General features: G+C 38.1%; 1 protein-coding gene across 4 annotated transcripts in view; it reads right to left on the minus strand.

Moving 5' to 3' along the window:
* SH3KBP1 (SH3 domain containing kinase binding protein 1) overlaps nucleotides 1-25,056 on the minus strand; it is a 237,564-nt gene that overhangs the window by 98,272 nt on the left and 114,236 nt on the right. For all 4 annotated transcript variants that reach the window (XM_082334033.1, XM_082334034.1, XM_082334035.1 and 1 more), the window contains 2 exons: nucleotides 22,877-22,983; nucleotides 12,995-13,118 (listed from right to left, as the gene is read on the minus strand). In XM_082334033.1, coding sequence (XP_082190159.1) covers nucleotides 12,995-13,118; nucleotides 22,877-22,983 — 231 coding nt within the window. The remainder of the gene's footprint in view (nucleotides 1-12,994; nucleotides 13,119-22,876; nucleotides 22,984-25,056) is intronic.

A 25,056-nucleotide genomic window follows, 5' to 3' on the forward strand; every position in this document is an offset into this window, starting at 1 on the left:
GAGAATAAAATGCCCAGAACTCAAAAAACTCAAACAAATCACAGTGATCATTGTCTCTTTGCTGAACAAAAGATCTTCTTAATATGGGATAGGAAAATTACCCTCTGGAAAAAGTTCACTCTTTCATCCTTGCCAGAATCTTCTCAAACTACTCTGTGATGGAGGGAAGGATCAGTGCAGAGACCTCCCTCCACAAGTAACTGGATTTTAACTGATAGGATCCATGACTGCTCTTAGCCACTCCCGGAGATGAGCAGAAAAGCTATTTTTAAAATAAATAGCTTTTCTGCATCACTAATTGTAGGAGAAGAGGACCTGACCTTGGCCAGTTGTTGGAAATAAAATATGGAAGTAATTATGGGAATTACTCAACAGGTCTCACATGGACTTCCAGATCTTTGAAGCCTGCATGAAAGAGAGATCAGAAGCCTCAAGGGGCTCCAATAAGAACTAGGCTTTTGTTTCTTGTTTTGTTTTTGTTTTGGGTCATCACTTGTTTTTCATTACGGCATCTTCATCTTTTATTACCATTCTTCTCTGATGAGACATCACACCTTGTATCAGAAACCTCACCTCAGGCTTACAGCAGATTTCCCTAGCATCACCCATCTGTGCTTGATGATAATCCAAAAGCCACTTCATTCTCAATGCTGCCACAGAGCTTTGTCTCAGTACACAGTCCTCATAATAAAAGCAACATAGGAAATAACAGTATTTTTTTCATGACAACAGAACGGACTGAAGTGATGCCTGTCTAAACTAAACTGCATTTGAGTGGCCAGATGTAGAGGCCAACCTTACAAAGCTCCTTCAAAGTTAAAAGAATCCTTCCTGACCAATTGGGAAAATGACATCATTTACTATTTTTTGATTGACACAAGCTGAGGAACCCTCTGGACTTAAATAAATATGAAAGAATAAAATATATCAGCATATATACATCAGCAATTCTCTCGGAGCAATCCTGCCAAGTGAGGCTGCAGTGGCCTCCCTAGCCCTGCCTACACAAGGAAGGGATGGCTGAGGCTGAGGCGATCCCTCCTCTTAAAAATGGAAAAATGTCCCTCTTCCAGCCACCCTCCTTTTTTTTTTCTTCAGCTTTTCATGGCCTTTTTCACCACTACTGCAAATAGCTTAGTAGGAGAACAGAGCTGGGGGGGCAGTTTCCCCAAAAGACAAATGTAGCCCATGGATACAGCTGGGAATTAAGCAGGAACCTGAGCGACCTAGGCTGTCATTGATTATGAATTTTAAACATGAAATTTTCTGCAAGAAGAGCTACAGTTAGCAGAGAGGTCAGATTGCTAAACAGACATTAAAAACTGGAGAGCATTTTAGTTGGCAGTCTGCTGCTGCTGCTGACCGATACACCCATGCAGTCTGAAACAGCTGCTGTACAGCTATGAACTTAAGCACTAAGGGAAGGCCAGCAGCTCAGCAAACTGCTATCCGCAGAAACATGAGGCACATCTTTTGCTTTTCTTTTAAGTCTAGTTATTAAATACTTCAAATACAGCCAGGACTGGGTAAAAGCTACAGTAGTCAGGCCACTATTTTATTTTTTTTTATTTTTTACAGCAACTTTTTAGAATCTGTCAGCTCTCTGTCAGCATTTGGAGAGCTGACAAGCTAAGAACATAACATCAACAAGGTGCTCACTAATGTGCCTACTATCACACCAGTCCTAATAGTAGAAAAATTTTTCAGATCTTTAAAATTTCTCAGGAAGGAGATAAGTCTTTTGGGGGTGTCACTTCCCATTTCTCACTCTATAAACAAAGACACTTCATTCTTTTACCTAGACTTATTGTTGCTGAATCATCATCACCACAAGGTAGGGTGTGCTTTTACAGTAAGCTCCTTAAAGTCTGCCCATGAGCAGCATCAGCAGCAAGAAGTTAAAATTCCCAGGATCCAACCATTCCCAACTTTTGGCTAGGACAAGATATAGGACTACTGACATACGACTGTTTAAAAACACTCAGAGCTATAAGATCCTCCGTTGCTTCATGCTCCTTACAAATGCAAGATAATTTAGTATTCATGAAGATTAAATTCTCACAACACTGTCTGGAGGAATTTCACACTTCACACAGATTTCTTCCTCTATGGGTATATAAGAGAGATTAGTTTTCTCAAGACACTTCAAACACGCCACACTCCTGCTATGCCAGTTACGGGTCTTTTGAGAGCAACATTCTGAAATGTACCAAAACAGATTAGCTCAAACAGGGACTAAAAAGAGACTGCGACATCAGACTTAATTCACCAACGGCCCCAGAGCTGTGCTGGCATCAAACCAAGACTCTAAATCAGAAAGATATTTGGGGATGATAAAGGGCTGTGTAAACTAAAGCTGTTAAAACAAAAATAAACAGCTGCGATAAAATTAACTCCATTCAAAGCAGGAAACGAATTGTTTCTAAATAGCTTAGAATGGCAGGAAAAAAGGGGAATACATTGTGAGCTTTACAGAGCTTTCTATTTTGAGCTGTTATTTAGCAATTTAACTTTTGTCCTTTATTCTGGATTGTTCTCTCTGCAGACAATTTATGGCACTGGGCAAAAGATGGACCACTCTGATGACGTGTGCGCCAATGATGCTCTGGCCCTCTAAGCGCTTCTCAGGCTAGCTCTGTTAAGCGATGTAAAGGTCGGCTGTTCAGAGGCACACACCTGAGATGCTGCAAAGGATCTCCTGATTTGGTCTGGCAGCCAGAGAGAAATGCTGTCAACTGTGTTTAACAGAACGAAGAACTGTGTAAATGGAGCTTATTGGGATTTTTGCCTTTTATGGAAGGGAAGGAAGGCGAGGGGAAATATGTCCTTTCCTTCTATGTAGAGAATGACAGCGTGGAACGCCTGAGTGACCGCTCTGAATGACGATGAAGGTGAAGTTACACACGGCAACTGCAGTAGATAAGACAGGAACTGTCCTTCCTTTTCCTCACATACTGGCGAAGACAGAACAGATACCCACAGCCTATGAGCTTTATTCATCTCGAGCTTGCTTTCTGTCAAAGCCCTATATTTTGTTGAAGCCATCCCCAACAACATTCCATAGTGTCATAAAAAAATCAAAACCACAAAAGCAAGTTTGATTTTAAATATTACTGTAGAACACAGCTATGTTGATTCTTCATAGTTTAAAGGTTAATAAATGCACACTTTCAAAAAACAAATTTACACTTCTTTACCAAGAGTGGTTATACATGTACAAGTGGCTGAGGCAGAGTACTTCAATATTAGTCATTCTTTGTTATTCTCAGTTATATTCCTTGAAGAAATGTAACCGTGTAATCTAAACATTTTGTCATTTCCTTTCAGCATGTTTGTTTTCCTTAGCACAACAGTTCTTGCCACGTAAGAAACAGCCCCAAGATTTTTATGCTTGCACAAGAAATCATGCAGGGAAAAGGGGAGTGGTGTCCAGCACCACGTAGCAGCATGCATTAAGGGCAACGCAGCACAAGCATCTTCTGCAGCATGAACACAGAGCCATCAATATGGAAGTTGGTGGCTTCACCTCACCCCCAGCCATTTCCCCGAGTACTGTAAGAGCGAATAGAAACAATCATTCATTCAGGAGCTGTACCATCGTCATCTTCGTTTTGGAACTATTTTTTCACCACCCTTGTTCTCACCAAGTACAGGAACATGTTATTGCACATGAAAGGACGGATAAGCAGCCACAGCCAAAAGGATTCTTTACCTGCCACTCAGCAAAACCCAGTCTTTTGTGAGACTCATGGAAAACCACTTGCTAGTGGGAGTCCGAATCAACGGATTTAACAGGTTTCACCCCAGTCAACATAATTCTTCCACCCACCACCCTCAATCCCTTGCCATCTGTACATTCGTTCTCCAGAAAACAGGATGCTTATTTTAATCATAAAAATTTCCCTCACCCAATTTTAGCATTGTTCTTTCTCAGACGTTATTTTTCATTGTCGCAGCTGTGTATTTAATGTATGTTCTTCTTTGCAAGCAAGTTATAAGAAGTTGAGGTGAAATAAAAAAACTTAACCGTCCTCTCTTCAGAACTGTTAAAATCCACATTTGGGTTTCTCATTTAACTTTGCTCACATTCAGACACTTTTAAATGGGGTTAATAACGTCACAAATACATCAGCCATATTGATTTCTTTGAACTCTGACCAGCCATTGTTCGTCAAGGATTGGGGGGGGGGGGGGGGAAGGGAAAAAAAAAAAAGTGGTGGAGCAATACAAAACACAATTAAGGTTACTCACGAATATTTCTGTTTCAATGATCCTGTCTCATCTTCTTCCATTATATCTAATATCTATTACTGACAGCATTGTGGATCCACATATAAGGAAAGAGAGGCAAATATCTGTCAAATCAAGCATTGTATCTGCCCTGTTCCTCAGTTATAGCATCTTCGAGGAAATAGAAAGTGAAGGAAGAAAGAGAAATTAAACCAGTAAAAAATAAAAAATTAAAAATCCAAGAAGCGTTTTTTGTGGAGGTGCAGAAAAGTTGCAGGATGAGAGAAAAGTGGGCTGTGATCAACAAAACAACAAGTAAGTAATTTTTTGTTGCTGTGTGTCCCTCTTCACCCAGCATAAGCAGTAGCAAAAATTTTCTGACAGCAGGTTAATGAGCAGGATGCCAAAGGTATTGGAATTATTGCTGAGCAGAGCCTGGCATACCTAATGACCAAAAAAGCCATGTCAGCATATGAAGGCAAGGCCAAGTGCTTATGCAGGAGATAATCTTGCATATTTTGGTGGAAGGTATCTCTAGAAGCAGCTACACACTAATTCCACAGCATTTAGCTATTACAGGCCTTGATTAAGTAAGAAAATGTCTTTTAAACACAGCAGTTGCAAAACGGCTTTCAAAATAAAAGTATTTTAGCACTAAGCATATGTTTGTAAAGTAAAAGCTCTAAGCTTGCTTCAAAAGTTGAGCAACACTTCATGCAATGTGGTACAGGTGAATCCAAGCACCCTTTGGGCATAACTAAGCTAAAGCTATGAATTGACTCGAGCTTAACTTATGGAGAAATCAGAAAGCTGAAATTAGAGCAGCTGTGGGTTGTTTTAAACAGACATCCCTAAACGAAAACAATTCTGTGGAATGTCTCCAAATGATTTTCAATGGAGACATAAGCACATGGATATTTGCCTAAAAAGAAGGCCCACAGATCAGATATGAAATGGAGGGAGCTGGCCACACCTTCAGTGGGCCTGCTCTGAAGAACACGAGCATGCAGGAAGTGCGCTGCCAGCAGAGACAGCAGGAAGAATAACTGAACCCTCCTTCTTGTATGTTAGTTTAGGAGACAACATCTCTGATAGTATCACCAACGCCAACCCTCATTTTGTTTAAAATTCTTTAATGTTTAATTTAAAAATGTTTTTAAACTTTCCTGGATGACCTGATTTTGTGTACGGCCCACTTCAGTCCCAGTTCCAACCCAGTAAGCAACAAATAGGCCACAAATGTAGCTGGACATCTGGCTTTCTGAGATGCAGTTTTACAGAGAAAGCAAAATACCTCTGCAGCATGAAAAAACATGTAAGTCTCAACCAAATGCCAAAGGAGATAGTATTAAACAAGACATCTTTGGTCAGCTTTAAAAGCAAAGTTTAGATGGGTGCTTGCCCAGAGCAAAGTCAGACAATCTGCTGTGGGTTAAGCTGTCTTCTTGCAGCTGGTTATCAAGCACACCTGTAGATACCCATCCAACCCTGCACTCTGTGAAATCAGTTTGATGAAATTTATTTTCTGTGACATGGCATGACCATGGGCCAGTATTATTAACAAGGAGAACTAAATGCAGAGCTCTAGCACAACTGGAAAGGCGACTGAATTCTTCCTGCCTTCACTTAGGCTCACCCGAAATGACTTGAGAAAAGAGGAAGGGCCATTTGACACTTAATGAAAAATGGGCTGGGCATGGAAAGCAGGTTTCTGGAAAACTCTGAAAGGTAATGTTAGGGCAACACTGCCCAGAAAGATTAATGTTGTGAAATTAAAGGCTCCAAAGGCAGACCTTGCATCTGATTTGAAGTTAGGTCTTGAAGTCAGAAGTCGAGCATACCGGAGATTTACTTCGTAAATCCTTATTATGTTCATCAGATAGGTGGATTCGAGGACATGATGGTCTAAGAACTCTGCAAGAAGCATGTCATTCGAGTGATGCATAAGCAGTCATGAAGACTGTAAGGTGAGAAGCAGCAGAAAAATGTGAAGACCACTAGCCACATGGTCTGCTCCAGCCAGAGCAAGAGTTTGGTTGGAAGCTTGAGAAGAGCTGGAGAAAAGAGATGAATTCTGGCAGACAGGGAGATAATTCTCCATGAGGAAATACGCAGAGCTGCACGCATCCACAAAGATTTTTGTTTAAAAAAGATCAGTTTTTGTTTAAAAAAAGAAGGTGTAAGTGCAAGTTATCAGAACAGAAGACTACCACTTCAACTGCTTCATCCTTTGCTGTGAACATGTGTAAGACAGAAGCCCTCAGAGGCAGGAGAGCAAACACCTCCACCCAGAAAGGAGGAAGCACAGCTTGGATCTTCTGAAAAGAAAGCTGTCTGGGACGAAAGCAGATGCCAAAGTTAGCACAACATCCTGTTCACCGGAGGACAGGACTGAACACTTTGTACTTAGTCACACTGAATGTGACTCAGTAGGATCACTTTCTGCTAGATTTCTCGATCAGGAAGCAGGTGGAAGGACAGATTTCTGTCTTCCTTGCTTCCTCTGTCTTGCATCTGATGTCACCATCCTCTCTTCTCCTGTATTAACAGGGTAGTAAAAGCATATGAAAAGCAGCATGTTCCCTGCTTCCAAAATGCAGAAGGCAAAAACCTGAACATGAAATGAAAGTAGCTTTATATCTTTTACCTTCCTTGGCAGAAAAAACGTATCAACCAAAATGCTGTGAGTAATAGCTGTCAAAGACAGAATGCCAAATGAAGAGCATGCATTAAATTAAAAAAAAGCTAACCAACCAAACAAAAAAAACCCCAAAACACACACACAAAAAAAAACACCAAAAAACCCCCAAACAAACCAAACCCCACAATGTTCTTTAAGAAAAGCAAAGCATATTTTATGAATTCAGCAATCACAATGGGAACTTTATTTTTAGAGCAGAAGGACTTTTAATTCAAAGATTTGTGGTTATTTTCAATAGTCTTCGTGTTTCAGGTGGTAAAAATGATGGCACTAAATGGTCTTAATTTCAATCCATAGCTGAGACCCAAACATCCAATGTAATTCACAATTTATTGTGGGCTTACACACATACATTATATGGACATATAACATACACATGCACAGAAGGAACGAGTGCATTCTCATTGCATTAAGGCTAGGCAGTTCATCAGCAGCAAACTGACTTTAGCTTACAGACAAATATATACATATAGAGTAGCCATAAGTGAGCAGTGGCAGATTTTGCAAGTGTAGATAAATCAAACAAGTACTGAGGACTAAAGCTATTGCTTGTTGATTTTGAAACACACTCACTGTTATAGCGTCTGTAGCTGTCAATCTTTGCCGGTGCCACTCTGTACAGAATTGTCCCTTCAAAGGCAGATTTTCCTGACAGCAGGCAAGAGAAGGAAAGAGGAAAAAAAAGAGAAGGGGCAGGGTGGGGGTGAAGAGATCGAATGATGGTAAAAAGAAGGGAGAGGAAGAGGTTTTAATCTGTATTTTCAGTCACTAACATTTTTAAAGCCTCATTAGCAAAACAACGAGAATATTAACAAAAGTATCTGATTGTACATGAAGTTAAAATATTCTTACTGCATGTATGTCAGATAAAAGAATCTCATGATTTTGCTAAAGCTGTTCTTTACAATGTCCAACAGAATGCATTTTTTCTTAGGTTTTGTCTGTTGTCCATCAAGTTGCAAGACTTGCAAATGAAATCATTTGGCTGTCTTATTCAGCCTCCTCATGGAGCACAGGGGAAGCCTGAAAAAAATTATTACTGCAATGATGTACTCACAGTGGCTCAACACTCCTGATGCAGATGTAGTGCACTCGAACAAGCACAGCTGACATCCAAACAGGGCACTGAAATACTCACATTTCTTTAATATACCCGGATCCTGTGAGCATCAGAAATACTGCATTTTTGCAAGATGACTTATTAGAAATGTTTTGGACATGGGAACTGGTCTTAAACAATGCTTAGTTGAAGGGATAGGACACTAAAACCTGAATAAATCAGTTTTTCAGCCAATAGCTTAATCGGGTATTTTGACTCAGCACACATTAACAAAAACAAAATACTAAAATTAAAAAAGAAAACAACAAAACAACAAACAACCCCAAACAAATCCCACTTCCAATCTTAGATCATTAAGATAACATTTTTATTATCAAAACCATTAATTTCTTGGGTTTTTTTTCTTTGACAGCAAGATAACTCATGCTCTGACATTTATGAAATTCAAGTGAAGGTAAAGGCATGAACAGCTGACGTGTTTTATGTGTTGTTTTTTTTTTTTTTTTAAACTCAAGGTACCCAGACAAGCCCAAGAATATACCAATGTCAGCTTGTTGCCAATCTCACCTAGGTATACCACCATAAAAATTAATGTCTTCAGTAAAATTTTATAGCAACATAGCCAGTACATGTGAATTGTGCCAACATAGCATCACACCCATTTTGGTACCAAAAATGTGTATTTTTTCCCCCTGCATATCATTCTGTTGGACTTTCAGAAAATAAAAAGCTGTACTCATTTATGTATTGTAAAAGGCTGTTTCTTTGGTTTGTTCTTGAAGTTTAATTAACAACAAAAGTTTTTCCTTGCCTTATTTTTACATAACGAAGAAGCAAAAAAGCCCCAAATCCATCTTTCCACCTTGTTTTTACAAAATACCATTCGAAGAATGCTATTAAAACAGTCAAACGACAATTAAGAAATTGCTAAGAGAAAGGTATGTTAAGCTTCATGACGTTGAGGAGAGTCAGAGAGACAGTAATGGACATCTAAAGTTTTAAGAACTCAAAATACGGGAGGTTGCCTGACTGAACCATCAGCTGATGAATCTATCATCAGTTCTAACTCCAGCAGTCATGACTTCTCAGTGGCCATCGCTAACAGGTTCTAAAAATACTTGATACATACCATGAGGCCTAGCAATTCCTGAACAGACACATATAAGAGGCAGCAAGGTATAAAAGGCCACCTTTAAATGTTGTCATGACATTGCCATGAACATACTAAAATGCTTTTGAAATCATCTCCTTAATATTAAGTAGTGATTCTCTCAGATGCAATTTATTTGACTATGTGACAACTTTTTGCTTCTCGACAGGCTGTAATGACAAGATGTGGTATAGAAAATATTCTTAAAATTAATACCAGATATCTGAGAAATCTAGAAAATAATCTTATAATTCATGTATCCATTTAATATAGTAATAAAATTATAATGCATACTTCCTGTCCATGCTGTAACAGTTGGTCAAAGAGAAACAATGTTTTAATTTAAGAGGATGCTTTAAAGAACAAGGAACTGTCATTTACTCTATGGATACTTGATCCTGTCTGTACTTACATTCTGAAATGTGCCTTTGAAGACAAAAAAATTTGGTAGTCACCTTACAGCTGTGACAAATACTTTAAAAACAAACAAACAAACCCCCAAACCCACAATCTTCTGATCTTTTAACAGTCTCCCTTTCCAATCTGCTGAGCACCCACCATCTGAGGGGAAGCGCAGGTTCCCAAACCTTTCAGTTAAGGGGCAAGTTAAGTCCCACTGTCAGTATGGAGAAATATTTAGGCACTTCCAAAACTAGCCCCAGACATTTTCAAAAAAGGGGCTTTTTGTTCTGAAGAAACTTCTGAGGTTACTCTATGGCGGAGCGTGAAAAGAAACCAAGACAATTCCTTCTGGCCATTTCCTCTGATCTGCCATGAAATTTACGTGGACGTAATGAAACCAATAAAATCAGTCAACACCTTTCTCCCTATTCGGCCTGTGTAGGTCATAACAGAAGGACAGAGAAATAAGCATTTTTATTAAACTTATTCCTAAAAAGCCAAGTTATATCATTTTTCTCTTCTGTATTTCTTCCACTTTGAGTTCACCAAAAATTACATTTGCTCTTCCAAAAAGGCTCCCTTTAGAGAGGGTCAGTAAAATGTGATTAAAAGATCAAGTTTAACTAACTTTAACCAAAGCATTAAATTTAACTATTAACTAAAAAATACTCTTGTGTTTGCACAGTGCCCCTTCTCCAAAGATCACGTTACCTTCCCAAGTCTCGCAGTAAACCTGCCAAGTATTACCTTATCTATGGTCTAAGTGGGGTTGAAGAGTTCAAGGTTGCAGCTGAAGACTACAGAGCCATACCTCAACCCTTTCTAGGCCCCTCGAGAAGCTGCGTAGAACCTCAGTGACCGCCAAAGGTTCTGGTTCAATGTGCAGGTACAGTCCCTTGCACATGAGGGCTAACTTATCTAGAATTCATATTCAAGGTTTCTGCCTTACGAAGTCCTGTGATACAGACATGCTCCAACAATGTTTCCAGAGAAACAAAACGGAGCTATTGCAGATTTGAAGTGCTGTCATGTCTTGTCATTCACAGAGGAAGGAGTTGATCTAGAGACATGAATGTACACCCTTTTGAGATGTTACCCAGAGCATTTCAACAGTAATGCTAGCCTGATGCCCAAATCTTCCCGGGTTTACTTGTTTGGTTTTTATTTTGCTATGTTTTAAGACTAAGCACAGATACTTGGAATGAGATTATCATTCCTAGTCAGTTGTATAAACTTGCTGAAATATTTGCAATCTCATTAAGGAGATTTTCAAATCCAGATAGTCAGTGTACCTGAATAGAGTCTCATAAAGCACCATGTGTTAGAGAGCAACACCTGTAACAATTACATAAACCACATAGAAAGAACTGAGTGGATGCGTATTTCCCATAATTTTGCTAGAGGAATGCAGTTCTTAAATTGATGGTTTTACTTTAAGAAAAATAAATTTAAAAGCATTAAAACCCCCATAAGAATCTCAACATTCCTTGAGTCCATGTCTCCCTCTGAGGTTTACAGTGTTCTTCTGTTTTACAGGTATTTTGCTATTTATAAAATAGCTCCTAATAACACATCATCTTAGCTAGCCACAAAGCACCTCCAAAGAGTCAAATTACATACAAGAAAGAAGAAACCCCGTCTCTCAGCTACAGTTATCTTCAATTTAGCTAAAGAGAAAAAAAATGATATCTGTGTTACCGATATCTTCCCAATACAAATATCACAGGTTTTAGGTTCCACTGACAGCCAGAACCAGCACACGAAACTGAGCTTGAACTAAGCACATGCCATTATGGACATCGATGAAACAAGCTAATGCTTTGTGGCTGCTTTTACACACTCCAACGTATGTTTTTGTTAAAAGACATTTTTAGGATGCTCATTATAAAGTAAATATTACCAAATTACCTGGGGAAGGAATATTCATTCATTCATACAGATAAAATTGGGGTATTCCACCCTGAACAGTATCACTTACCTTGTTCATTTATAGAGTACCAAACACTACAGAATCCAGAGCTGAAACTACATCTACACAATTAGTTCTTCCAAGACTCACTGTGTTTATAATGAACAAAATCCATGATAGTATATACAGGTTATAGAAAGCAGTTTGCAATCTCACTGAAATGTGCAACTTCACTTAATGCCCTTCTTCCCTTTCCATCACACTAAAATTGTTAACTTCCTTAAAAATATTTTCATTCCAGTCTGAGGGAGCGTTACCTGTAAATATCTTTAGCAGCACTGACCACAAGACTAGGTTACCAGAGCCACTACACATGAATAGGTACTCCATTACAAAAACAACATGAAAAATTTTCATCATTGCAAAGGTCAGGTTTTTTAGGATCTTATTTCTGTGGGATGGAATAAATACGATAAATTTGCCTTAAATGGAAAAATGAGAGGAAAAAAAAAGAAAAAAAAGAAAGTATTATAACTTTCTACCTCTTACTGACAGAGTGAACTAGAAAGGCTTTGGTAAATTTCAGCTGAAATAAGCTTACAAAGATCTTGGGAGTCCTTTCCCTTTTGCTTGCTCAGAGATCTCAGAAGAACACTACATAGCAATGAATATCTGCAGTGCTGAAAATAGGAAGACCTTGGCAGGTATTGTGGAATTAGCCTGAAATATGCAAATACAATTGACTTTTTTCCTCTTCACTAAAGATTCAGAATTGACCACTGAATTAGGAAATAACAAGAATATCTGTTTGAAGAACAGAAAAAACATGAAGACCAACAAGTGTCCATTTCATATAACAACATACTTTTGGTTCAGGTTATTCTCCAAGGGAAGTTATAAATAGGACAACCCACTACCATACTTATACTATTGCAAACTTAGTTACCAAACATGCTTTTCACCTGCAGCAGTACTGGCCCACTGTAAGTGAGAGAACAAAATCCATGTCCCAGTTCTGGCCTTTTTCCCTTTGGCTGCTGGGGCAGTGGGTGACGGAGGTGATAGTAACATGCTCAGCACCTGGAGGGAAAAAGTGCCGCATGTCCCACACCAATAATTATGAATCCTTAAATCTACTGGAGTCATTATAGAAGGCATGGCACTTTAATCCCTCATTAAATAAGCACAGCCACTTTGTAGATGTTTGGTTACTTTGCTCAGTTTCCACATCTAAAGACAAAAAAAAAATGGTAATTCATTTTGAAATACAAATCCAATAATCATCATTGCCTTCTCTGTTCTTGGTCTGTTGCAGCTCGGCAAGTCTTAACACAGCTCAGGGAGCGATGCCAATATTAAAACTCAGGTAGCATTGTAAGTACACACTTATCATCATCATCTGACCCTTTCACAGCATAAATTAAGAACATGGCATTCAAAAACACTTCCAAACAAGAGATAAGAATGCGCTACCCTATCAATGTGTTAGTGGGTAAAGACACAGACATACATACAGAACATCAATAATGTTTTTTTCCTTACTTGGCTTTACTTGCTCTTCCTGTGCTATTCCAACATCATCAGAATCAGACAATTCCTTTATGAAGTTGGAAGGAAACATGCCAGTCTTTCCATTGAGTATACCTTCCCACCAGCCCTCTTCTACCTGCACCAAGACAAAAACAAAAAAAGGGGTTTTAACGTAAGCAACACTTTACAGAGTTACATTATATACATGACTGTCAGTAACAATAACAGTAATGATTTTGAGCAGTTTGTACTAATTTCAGGTATAAGGAGCACATGGCATAGGCTCCAAGCCAGAACATCTCTCTTTTTTTTTTTTTAAAGTAAAAAAAAGAAAGATGCACGCATCCATCTGTAAATGTCAGCAGTGCTGACAGCCGTCAGAAGCATGGACAAGCATTAAATAAAAGGATAAAAGAACAACTAGAGAGCACACAGTGTCTCCACATTTCAATTTTTATGGATATCGGTTCATTCACTAAATTTTCAGCACACACCGTACTTCTACTCGTGACCAACTTCTTAATATATGTGATTTACAGATTATAAGAGTTTAAATTCCCTAAGTAGTCAATGATGAAAGAGAAATGCCTGCAAAGGGCTATTCAGAGAATCTAAACTAGGTATCTTAATATAAATCATGTGAATATTCCTGCCTTCCCCATCAAAATCAGAAATTCTCTATTTTAAAAATTAAGCATGTTGTTACATCATTAACGTGTTAATGTAAGAACTCTATGGAGAACAAAGAGCAGAACTAACGCATATTTTACTCTAGATTTACAAAGAGCTACTGAAATACATGATAATGATACGGTCAGAAGAAAGAGAGACACTTCCTAGCCCAATCCCCAGAGAAAATATCACTTAAAAATGACAAACTCCCTCCTGCATAACCCATTCAGGACTGAACGGCAGTGTCAGGCAGTGAAACGACAGCCCTTAGAAACCAGATGCCTTTAGGTTATAATGAGACAGCAAGAAATGATTTCTTACATGCATCAGCTAAACATACCCTTGGCAGATGTATATTTTTCATCTGCCAGACACTGTCCATTCACCAAAAAAATGACAGGGGAGGACTGTGTCAGTCTGCGACACGTCAGTCTCCAATAATGTTTTGACCCATCTCTTTCCTGCCCCCACAACCAAAATCATGAAAATAGAAAGTTAACTTTACAAGTCGAGGGTGTTCACATTTACCGTTAAAAAAACAACCCCACATCTTAAATGGTACTAGACAATTATTATAGAAAAAAAGTCTGTTTCGTATCACTTATCCATGAAAATCTCAGGTTCTTAGAAAATTAATGTGTTATTTAACATGCTTAATTATATAACACAAGCAAATATTTCCTCACACTATAGAGGAATGGTTGAATTTCCTTCAACTTAGCTACATGTACAATTTTACTACAAAGCAAATTGTTGTTACTCCAGGAGTGTTTCTTGTGCTTTTTCTCCATCTTCACCCTTTTTAGCACATTTCTCGTTCTCCTGGCTTGATTTTTTGTTTTCATTTGAAAGCAGTTCAGACCAGCACAGCTCCTTTCATTTAATCTCAGTACCTGTCCATGACAACTTTTTTTTTTTTTTTTCCCAAATGCATCAGTAGTATCAGTGAGGTCCAGCACAACTTTGGGAATATGGCTACTATCTGGCTGCTACTTCAGAGGGTAGAATACATACAAATCACCTGATAACTTCAGTGGGGTGCAAGTTTTTCACATGATAGTCTTAAAGTCTCTCAAAGGTAATATTTGCTTTTGTTCTCTCCAGACAAGTTAAAAACTATATGGAAAACCAAAATTGCATGATCCACAACACTTAGTAGACCCTACAAATTGTATCTCTACATATCTATGTATTATATACCATTACACAGAAAATACACAACAGAGCCAAGACACTTTGAGCTATAAAATAGTTCAATTTTTCTAATGCACTATTCCCAAATGACTCTATTGATTAGAGCTAAACATTAAACCATAACTGCATTAGCTGACTGACCAGAAGATTAATCACAGGGGAATGACACAGTTCCCAAGAGCCCTGCTTTGCAAGATGTTGAGATTACTTGACAGAAATAAGGTAACCAATATCACTCAGGTCCTTCTTTCCCTCAGTAATTTTCTCCTACTTACTTCTTCCAGGGTAATACTTCACAGTTTTCTTACAAGTCAGAATTAGCATTCTTTATGTGGCATGTTTATGTATGGATCTCTATGTACGTGTATAGAAAAACACATATACAGAGATCTTTAGACAGGTAAATCTACATTGGATGTGAATATACTCACAGCATTCATTAGCTTATTACAAGTTTTCCAGCTGACACAAGAATGAATTACCTGAAAATACCATGTCATATTCAATAGTTTTACAAATTCAGAAAAATCTAAAGCAAAACACAGATTTTTTTCCACAAGAAAATGCAGAATGATGTTAGCAAGACATCAGAAGTTGTGGTCGAACTGGGCCTCCCAAAGATTTATTGGGAAATTTTCATCACAAGCATCAAAAGCTTTAAGTATGCTTAAACACTATAGCTACATGCTACGTACTTTTAAGTCGCAAAATACACCAGCTAGAGATTAATCCATACAATAAAGACACTAAAATACCCCCAGGATTTAGTTATCCCAAATTGGGGCAATCCATTGCCATATGGTTTGAAATGTTGCAATAATTCCCAGCCAATAAAACCTTACAAATGAAAATCCATTATTCATGGTGGTAATCCATCTGGAGGTATGAGCACTCAATAAAATTTGTTACTATGCTATTGTAACAAAGTGCTTTCAGGATTTATACATCTAGGTCCTGATTTATGCCCAGCATTCATGTGCTGAAGCAAACAAACCAAAAAGAGAAGGATTTCATTCAGCAGTCTGTGTCCCTCCGCCAGAAAAGTTCTACTATTCACAACAACCTACACACCAATTGTAAGTTCAGCCTGAAAATGAAGTTTTTGGTCTTAAGTTAGAAGAAGAATCTTTCCAATATGCCAAATATAAGTGGCTACAGCTAGAGGTATTTCCAAGACGTGTTTTCAATGTGTTGTATCTGTTCACTGCCTTTCAGAAAGGCATGGCACGTCCTCATCTTGCCCAGCCCCTAGACTGCCAGTACTGCTGTCATAACACGTTTAAAGAGCAACAACGTACAAGAAAGTGACTGAAGATGCTTCATTACTCCACTTCATATGTTTAGGGGGGTAACAACACATGCACCCAACTGCAATCCAGCCAATGCCAGGCATGGGGCAGGGACAGATACAACAGCAAACAGCTATATGCAATCCAACGCCTGGATGGGACTGAATGAGATACGAACTACAGTATCACCAGAGAATGGCGCATCACCTCTAGAGAAATGCATCCCATTAAGAAGCCTTGCCTTTGGGGTTTAAAGGGAAATTTAATCTAGATAATAATTATGCAACATTCAAATGTTCTTCCAATATCATTGGGCTTTGGTTTTTTTTTATGTTTCCAATGAAGAAAGGATACTTGCATTTTGTTTTTTATTGAGTTACTCCATCAGTAGAGCCTTTTTTGATGTAAATGAGGTTTTTGGAAACTATAAACCAAATACAGATGAAAATAATTCAAAATATACTGTTTTACTTTGTTGGAAAGTAAGTGTTTAATTGAATTGTGAGATCCCAGCACATAATAACAACCCAGACTAGAGAGACAGTAAGAGGTTTTAATAGCTAATTTTACTTACAAATAATAATATAAATAAGAAATAATAGTGAAGTGCTCAAAATAGATACCATGGAAGTGGACAGACAGGAAAATAACACAGAATTATATGGGTGAGACATTCAGACACACAAACAAGAAGTTCTCAAAAGGGTATACAGATGCTAGAACATTAAGCTGCTTAGAAATTAACAAAAAATTTATTGAAATCAGCCTATTTGCATGTTTAAAGTACAAAAAAAAAAAGAAAAAAGAAAATAATATGACGGCAGTTCAAGGCTTCAGGCAAACATATTAGTTCTATTTCAGACTGGGAATGCAGTTTTATTCTGTAACTGTAAAGCAACCAAAGCAACAAAACTACTTCAGTAGGTCACTAGGACTGAGAAATTAAGATATTCCAAAAGTAAGGAAACATTACTTTTTATTTTCTTTAGGTTTTCTCTTCATAGCCAATACGCTGTGCAACATCTCCCTTTAAGGAAAGACGTGTCAGAGGGAGCATTAGCCTGCCCTGCAATTCAATAAACCTTGTTGCTACAAGCCTAGAAGCACCTTCCCTTGAGGGAACTGGGTGGCCATCCCTGTAACTCCAGGATGGGATACCCAAAAAGAGCAGGAAATGCTGAGGCGAACTACCAGCAGTCGCTTGCCGGACTACATAGGGTTGCCACAGCTGCTTGCTTACACCTTGCTATATAATTAGTAGGCTAAACTTGTTAAATGATTAAAATGTTCAGCTCTTTGGAATCGCTGACCTAAAGTGTGTTTCCAATAAACTCCTGTATCTGCCTGTTCCACAAGCTTTTCTACAACCTGCAGCTTTGCCTATTAATGGCTGACAGACTACTTACAGCTCAGCTAGGGCAAATGAGGGAGGCTTTGAGTCAGGAAAGATTTCAGGTGGAAGAAAGTCTCCCTGGATCACAACAGTCTTTCTGGGCTGTTAAAATTAAAACACAACCTGATGAATAAAAGCAATGCCAGAGGCAGACAACAGGAAGGAGAGCAGCCCAAGGTCAACAAATTTTCTTTTTCTTAGAGAGAACTACAGCATAAAAAGCAAAGGAAAAAACTCCCTTATTTTATAAATTCTAATGGAAGATCGTGAGCTTGAAGGACAAAAGCAATCACATGTTGAAAGGAAATTAAAAACATAGATCCCCAAGAGGCACAATAAACAAACCATATTCACTGCCAATGGGAAAAGAAATTTTGGAAACAAGACCTGAACAGAAGATGGTGCCTACAGTGCCACTTGATGGCTTATTCTGGGAGTGCATTCAAACAGAGCCATACCCATGAGACGTCATCCAGCCCTTGGGCTTCTGCTACAGCACATCTGGAAGCTGTTTGATAACTCTGGTGCAGAAGGGAAGAATTAAAAACTGCACAAGTAGCTTGTACTAGGGGATCTTTTCAGCTTCAGAGTTCTTTATTTTACAATGTCAAAATGTGCTTTGGGATTTTTTTTGGGTTTTTTTGTGGTTTGGGTTTTTGTTGGTTTTTTTTAATGTCATCTTCTAAGTAAGAAACTGAGGGACAGAGAAAGCAATCACATGGAACTGGAATGACCCTATAAAGAGGCAGAGGCATTTGCACCCTTGCCCCATGAACTAACCAAAAAAGCAGTACTCATAGAAGTCCTTGTGAACCACCTGTTGGAAGAGGATCAGGAAAAACACCTTACCACAGGATTTCACAGAAAAGTAACCGAGGGACGTGGAACCCCAGCATTCATTCCCAACTGTTTTCTTGCAGTATTATACAGTTCTGTACTTGTGGCACAGACCATCCCATTGCCACTATTAAATATTCCCCTTTCAACTCTACAGCTGTCAAAATAAGTTACTGTAAGGAAAGTCCAGCTCAACCCCCAGTGTTTATCCTGTTCTTGAAAATGGGTTGAACCACTTTATCTCATAACAACGCCAGATATTTAAAAACTCAGTCTGCATTTTTATAATTTCAAATTTGTTACTTCTAGGATTTGATCATGTAATATATGCCCATGTTAACTAAAGTCAAAGAATAAGCTCAGTGGTATTACAGCATGTCTCAGTCAAAGACTTAGTTTTGAGCTTTACTCCATGCACTACACATTGCCAAAAAGCTGACTGCAAAAAGCAGGATGAGGCCACAAGGTATACAGCAGCATGACGACAGAATAATCCCAAATGAAAGCAGGCTCAGAACTATTGAATGACATGTCAAATGTCCTTACTTTGATGCTACAGGTTAATTGTTTGGTACCCCATAAAAGTCTAAGGGTGAAACGTAATTGGAATTCAGATATCTGCATTTAATAAGACAATTAGTTACAGTTGTATTTTGGGACAACTGCAATTAGAGTTATAGCTAATGAGGTAGGAAAATGACAAGCAAAAAGCTATCAATCACATTAAACGTGAATGTAAACAATGATGAAAACGCTTCTCTTGTTAGCTTCAAATGTATCTTTAATTTAAGTCTGTTAATTAATGTCTCATGGGTATCAGTGTCTGTGTAGTTATGGAAACCTAGTTTAACAACAAGCATTTTTATCTATTGCGATAAATGTCTGATCTTATTATAATTAATTTCTAACTATTTAGAACAAAATAGGAAGGAACTGTGAATTCTGAACACATACAGCCTCCAAGGATATCTATCTGGTGACAAGCCTAGCATCTCAACACTCACACTTGCTGTTGCTGTTGTTTCAATCCACTGTACAGCCCCAAACCACTTCTGTTACAATAGGTATTTCCAGTAGTATCTACCACTACCACAGACATAAAAAACCCTTTCAAAAAGTATCTTATCCAACCTGCTGGCACCAGGAAGAAGGATCTGGGGCAGCTGTAGGTGCTACTGTACCTCAGGTGTTGGTTAGCACCCTGAAGCAGAGGTGGGAGAAGGGAAGACATCCTCATCCTCAGCATGTCACCCTGTGGTATCAGTGTAACCCATTTTCACTAGGGGTCTGGGGAAACACGCTAGGGCACTGATGCAGGCAGCTGAGACCTGCATTCCCTTCTGCCAACCCTTTGCTGGAGGCAGTGACCCTCAAGAGGTTCGAGGAAGAGCACAGCCCATTTCTTTAAGGATGAAGCCAAATTAGCACAGTACAACAAGAACCAGCTTTTCTTTGCAAAAGGAAAAGTTTAATGGGTTGTCAACCATAAGTGACATTTTAAATGCATTTTTTGCTAAATACCCACATAAAGATATATACACAGTATTTTGATCTAAACAATGTCCATTTTAGTTTGCCATAAGCCAGTTAGGAATCAATTTATTTCCAACTAAACAGAAATCCACAGAGATTTGAAAATATTAATCTAAGTCAATTTAAAACCAATTAACTCAACTGATGCAACTTTCTTAGGAGTATACAATAAAATACTACCTGTGGGAATCTGAGACCTTCTACTCATGAATAAAAAAATGGGGTAAGAGAAAGGAGCAACTGGAAATGGAAAGTGAATGACCATTAATGTTCCAATTACCCACTGAACCACTGTAAATAATGCTGAAGATGCTATCATCCAGTTTTTCATTTGAGTAATGATAAACAAAATTGCTATTTTTGCAAGAATTGCCTCCAATTGTCGCCTATGTGGGAGGTTTTTTTTGCAGTTGTTTTGGGGTTTTTGTACAATAACACAGCATGATTTTTGCCCTTGCAAAAAAATCTTCATTTTCACAACTGAGGAAGCCATATTTTTTAAATAATAAGTCCCTCACATCAAATATTTACCATTTGAAATAAGGAGCATCGTATAATTACATAAACACTGTGAACCCTATTTCAATGCAATGACTCTTTATGCAGCATTACCTACAAGCAGAAGGGTAAACAATGAAATCAGCACATTGGTTGGTGCAGCCTTCTACATCAAATAAAGTTCCTGTTTCAAAAGAAAAATTCTGCCCTACTTTTTTGAGGAATTAACACTACTACGATAAGGGCAGAAGAGGAAGTAATAACAGCAAGTATTCAACATCAACTGCTTGGTATCAACTGTGATGGAAAATAAAGGTCACACAGTAACACTTCCTGAGGTGCTGAGAATTTTTTCTCTAAATTCCTTTATTTTCGCTTTTCACCAGCTGATCTAGTTCCACCCAGAAGAGTCAGACAATGTCCTGGATTGCATGAATGCACCAGATGATGCCTGAGGCACAGCTTATGTTTCAGTAGCTGACAGAACAAGGTATTTCGTAAGGTCTAAGCGGGCACAGCCTCACCTGTGCCAGCTGTTCTTCTTTAGCATTTACTTATGACCAGCAGTTCAAGCTAGCTATGAGCAATCCTCTTGCACACTATAGTAAAACTAATTCCAGTATGCCATTCTCTAGGACTGCCAAACAAAAAAGCAGCCCTATAGACAATATGTTTTGTTCAATCTCAGAACCAGCAAGTTGTCAATGCTTTCTTCAACAGTAGCAATTCAAAGCACAATTATGAGTTTAAGACTACCAAGTCTGTAATCGGCAATCCAAGTGGCTTTCAAAAAACTTGCCCTTAACTATAAGCACACACATGCAAATACAGGACTGCTTCACTTTCATAGTTCTACATCTTTCCATTTTATTGCAAACATTTTCAGTCTCATTTAGATTTAAATAAATCTGTTCTTTATAATTAAGTTATTCAAATTTGTAAGACAAGAGATGCATTTCATAAGAGAAGTCCAGTGTCTCATCTAAATTATTTAACCATACAATTCATTTGGTAGAGTTAATCTGTTGGCTAGATACTAGGAAGGGGTTTTATTCCATCACTTTACTACTGAAAGACACAGACTTAAAAGTTTTAAGTAGGGCAAATGATAGAAACTATTTGTGTGGCCATGTGAGGTCAAATGTACTTCAAATTGTGCAATGAAAACAGCTCACGTGCTGCCGTGAAACTCATTATAATATCAGGTTTACATTGTCTTCAAAATATGTTCTTAAATATCTTACAACCTTGACATCCCCCCATTACAATTCTGCTCACAGACAGAATAAGGTTAGTTAAGTGACGCATCATGTCTGATTCCAGAAAGAATGATGTGCAGAGCTGGCATGCGCAGCTAGGTTAAGGGAAAACCAGTGATCACTAAGCTTCTTACGTTCAGAAGTGAGAATTTAATCTCTCATAAGAAAATGCTGGATGTCATGTAGATTGCAGCAGAATTTATATTCTTTTAGAACTGATTTCTTAAGTGACAGAGGCAGGAAAAAGAGAATGAATCATATACCCTTGCCAAAAAAATAAATGGTGACTTATTAGCTGCTGAGTCACAGGGAAAAAAATCCTACAAATAAATGATACAAGCTGAAATGCACCTTTTATTGGCTGCTTGAGCAGACTAAGCTCTTCGATCTTTTTAAAGCTAAGTAAATAAAGACTACATGAGTTTGAATGCATTCTACCTAAAGGCTTCATGTTAGCATTTTGACTTTTGGTCCTCATGCTATTAAGAGGATACTTCTAAATTCTCTAATGGAACAAAACTGAAGGTATTCAGTGAACAGCATTCCTTGATCCTGTAACCAGATTCACCAACGCAAAGAAAATTTCTGTATCTCTACCCAAGCTTTCATAATTTGTTCCCAGTCCTTCTAAGAGATGTGCATTCATTTTCCACAACCATTTCCACCCAAAAGAGGTGCATCTTGAGTCTCTAAAGAATTTGTTGGGTTGTTTTTTTTTTTTTTTTTAAAAATGATTGCACAAAAATGAAATTGTTAAAATTTGCAGGCAACGATGACAAAAGGTGAATGTCATGGCTGAACTCCAGAGGGCTTCAAGTAAATTTCTTAAAAGTGTTTAACTCTGTGAAGATAATTCTTCCCTGTGGCTGGCTTACTAAAATTGAGAAGAGCTTTTTCTGCTATAATCCTGGTTCTTCAGAGATATAAACTCAATAGCCCTGTAGCACCAACTTTGAGCTTTTTCGCTGAACAGAACTCAGAAGCGTCAACTGATCGAGTGAAACCAGAAGTGCTGCAGGGAAAAAAACCCTCACAAAATCCATAAGCAAACAACCACATCCCCTCACCCCCAACAGTAACCCAAACCAGACACATCAGTGTACCAGAGAAGAAAAATGTCGGGTTTAAATTAGGTCTTAGAACACACCGTATCTAAGAGCTTAGCATTCACAAGGCATGTCAGAACTGCATGTGCGTATTCCATTAAAGATCTGCTCACCTCTCCCACAACTTCAATGATGTCACCAACTTTTAATTCCAGTTCATCTTCATTTTGAGGCATATAACTGAAAGCCACCTGACATCTTCTTCTTCTGTTTCTCTCTCCTGGTGGAAATGAAGGAAACAGGGAAATTGTAAAATGAAAACAAAATTCCATGCCAAACACAAGCCAGGGGAAATGATTAAAGATGAAATATTATTCTTTCAGCACTATTACAAGAATCTGAATGTTTGCAATGCTTAGTATATCGGCCTAGAATTAATTTACAAAAAGAAGGTGGAGAAAAGATTTCTGGTGCATATTATTTCTTTCAATTATTTTTACAATTCAGTGCAACTGATAAATGAAAATAAATTGTGGGGATTTTTTCCTTTCTGCAATATTATTCAAGAGCCAAAATTTAACTAATAGATTGTGCTTCCTAGTGACAGGATGGACAAACTTTACCCAGGGGATCTTTCCAGGTGTATTTGCTACAATTTCTCTTCTAGGCTAGTGCTCTATACACATGGTGTAGGCAAATCCAGAAATTGGAGGGGTGGGGAAGGCATCCAAAACCTTGTGGCTTTTGCTCATATGGAAATAAGCTCTCAGCTGATTATTTTGCCCTTTACCTTTTTCTCCATAATTATTTCACAGGTGTACAAAATCTCACTAACCTTTTTATATATATATGTATTCTTTTACATATATATACACATACAGAGATATATGTATGTATGTATACACACATATTTGTAAGGTGCATATTTATGGACTAGTATCAGATTAAAGAAAGTAGAAGGAAAGCCATCCCAAAAGACCCCCAAAGCTAGGTATGTCATTGGGTTAGTGTGGTTAAGACAGGCTGATTTTGATAATCAGCCAGCTACTGGAAGTGATGTTAACAGCCATCTTTCTCTTCAGCTTGGACGTGCAGGCTCCCATGAGAAGCTGGTATGAGGGAGCATCTTTGGGTGCACAGCTGGAGAGAGGCTTGAATTCATAGCTCTGAATAAGAGTAAGACCCCGTACTTGACCCTTCTGCCATCATAGTTTTAAGACACACAGATAAATGAAAAGATTCAGTTCCAGAGCTTTGTTTGCCATATCCGCTGGCTTACATATAATTATAGTTGTATTATTTGTAGCAGAGTGGATGACAGAACTTCCCTAAATTAAATTGCCAAACCTTGCTGCTCAGCCTCTATTAGCTGAAGGACAACCTGCTGACATGAATCAGGACCATGGGAGGAGGAGAAGGTAGGAAGAGAGAAATCATTCAAAACACAGGATTCACTGATGACTCCCTCTTCTCTAGAAGATGTGCAATGTATAAACCATACTATGTCATATTATTTACATACATGTATCCACACAAACATATATACACACACTCTACACAAGTAAATGTACTGTCTCTTATGCTTTCTCTTAACTGTTAAACATGTTCAACACACACCAAAATCAGTTGTGTAAACGCTGTCCAAGAACAGCTTTAACCTGACATTAAATTACAGAAATGGATCTTATGGCCAGTCTATTATTTCCCCTGCAACATTTCTTGATAATCCTGATCTAGGGGAAACAGTAATAAAAAGTTACAGAACTTTTTTTTTCTAATCTATTAATTGAAACTAGAGAAAGAAGGGACAAGGGAAGCCATTGAATTGGGCTTTCTGACAATACTTTTCACAGCCACTGCAATCCTGCATGAGTGGCAGCTTTTTGAATGTTAAAATTAATACCTTAATGTAATGTAACCAAACTTGCTCAAATTGGCTCTTTTTTCCACCTACAGATGACGGTTCATTCTTCACCATCTAAACTAAAATGGTCCTAAATTGACAACTTTACACAGCTGCACTCAAAATAACTTAAATATAATAAATACCTTCCATATTGAGTGCTTCCTTCATTGTGCAAAAGAGGGTGGCTATTTTCCCTAAAGATACCATTCCCACTATGATTTCTAACATCAAGCAGCAACTGATGTGCTGATGTTGCCTGATGTGACAGATGTCAGTTGCCACCCTATTTAACAATCAATATTGTGTGACTCTTTGAGAATATTTTTGAAGATAGCTAAGCTAAGACAGTAAGAAATAAACACAATTCTGGATATTAATAATAGAACTGTATGAATCCTTCCCCCTCCCACCCCATAAAGTTTTTTTATTACTGCACAGAAAACGTCC

This window comes from Platalea leucorodia (assembly GCF_965183815.1).
Source record: "Platalea leucorodia genome assembly, chromosome: 2".
NCBI classification, from domain to species: Eukaryota; Metazoa; Chordata; class Aves; order Pelecaniformes; family Threskiornithidae; genus Platalea; species Platalea leucorodia.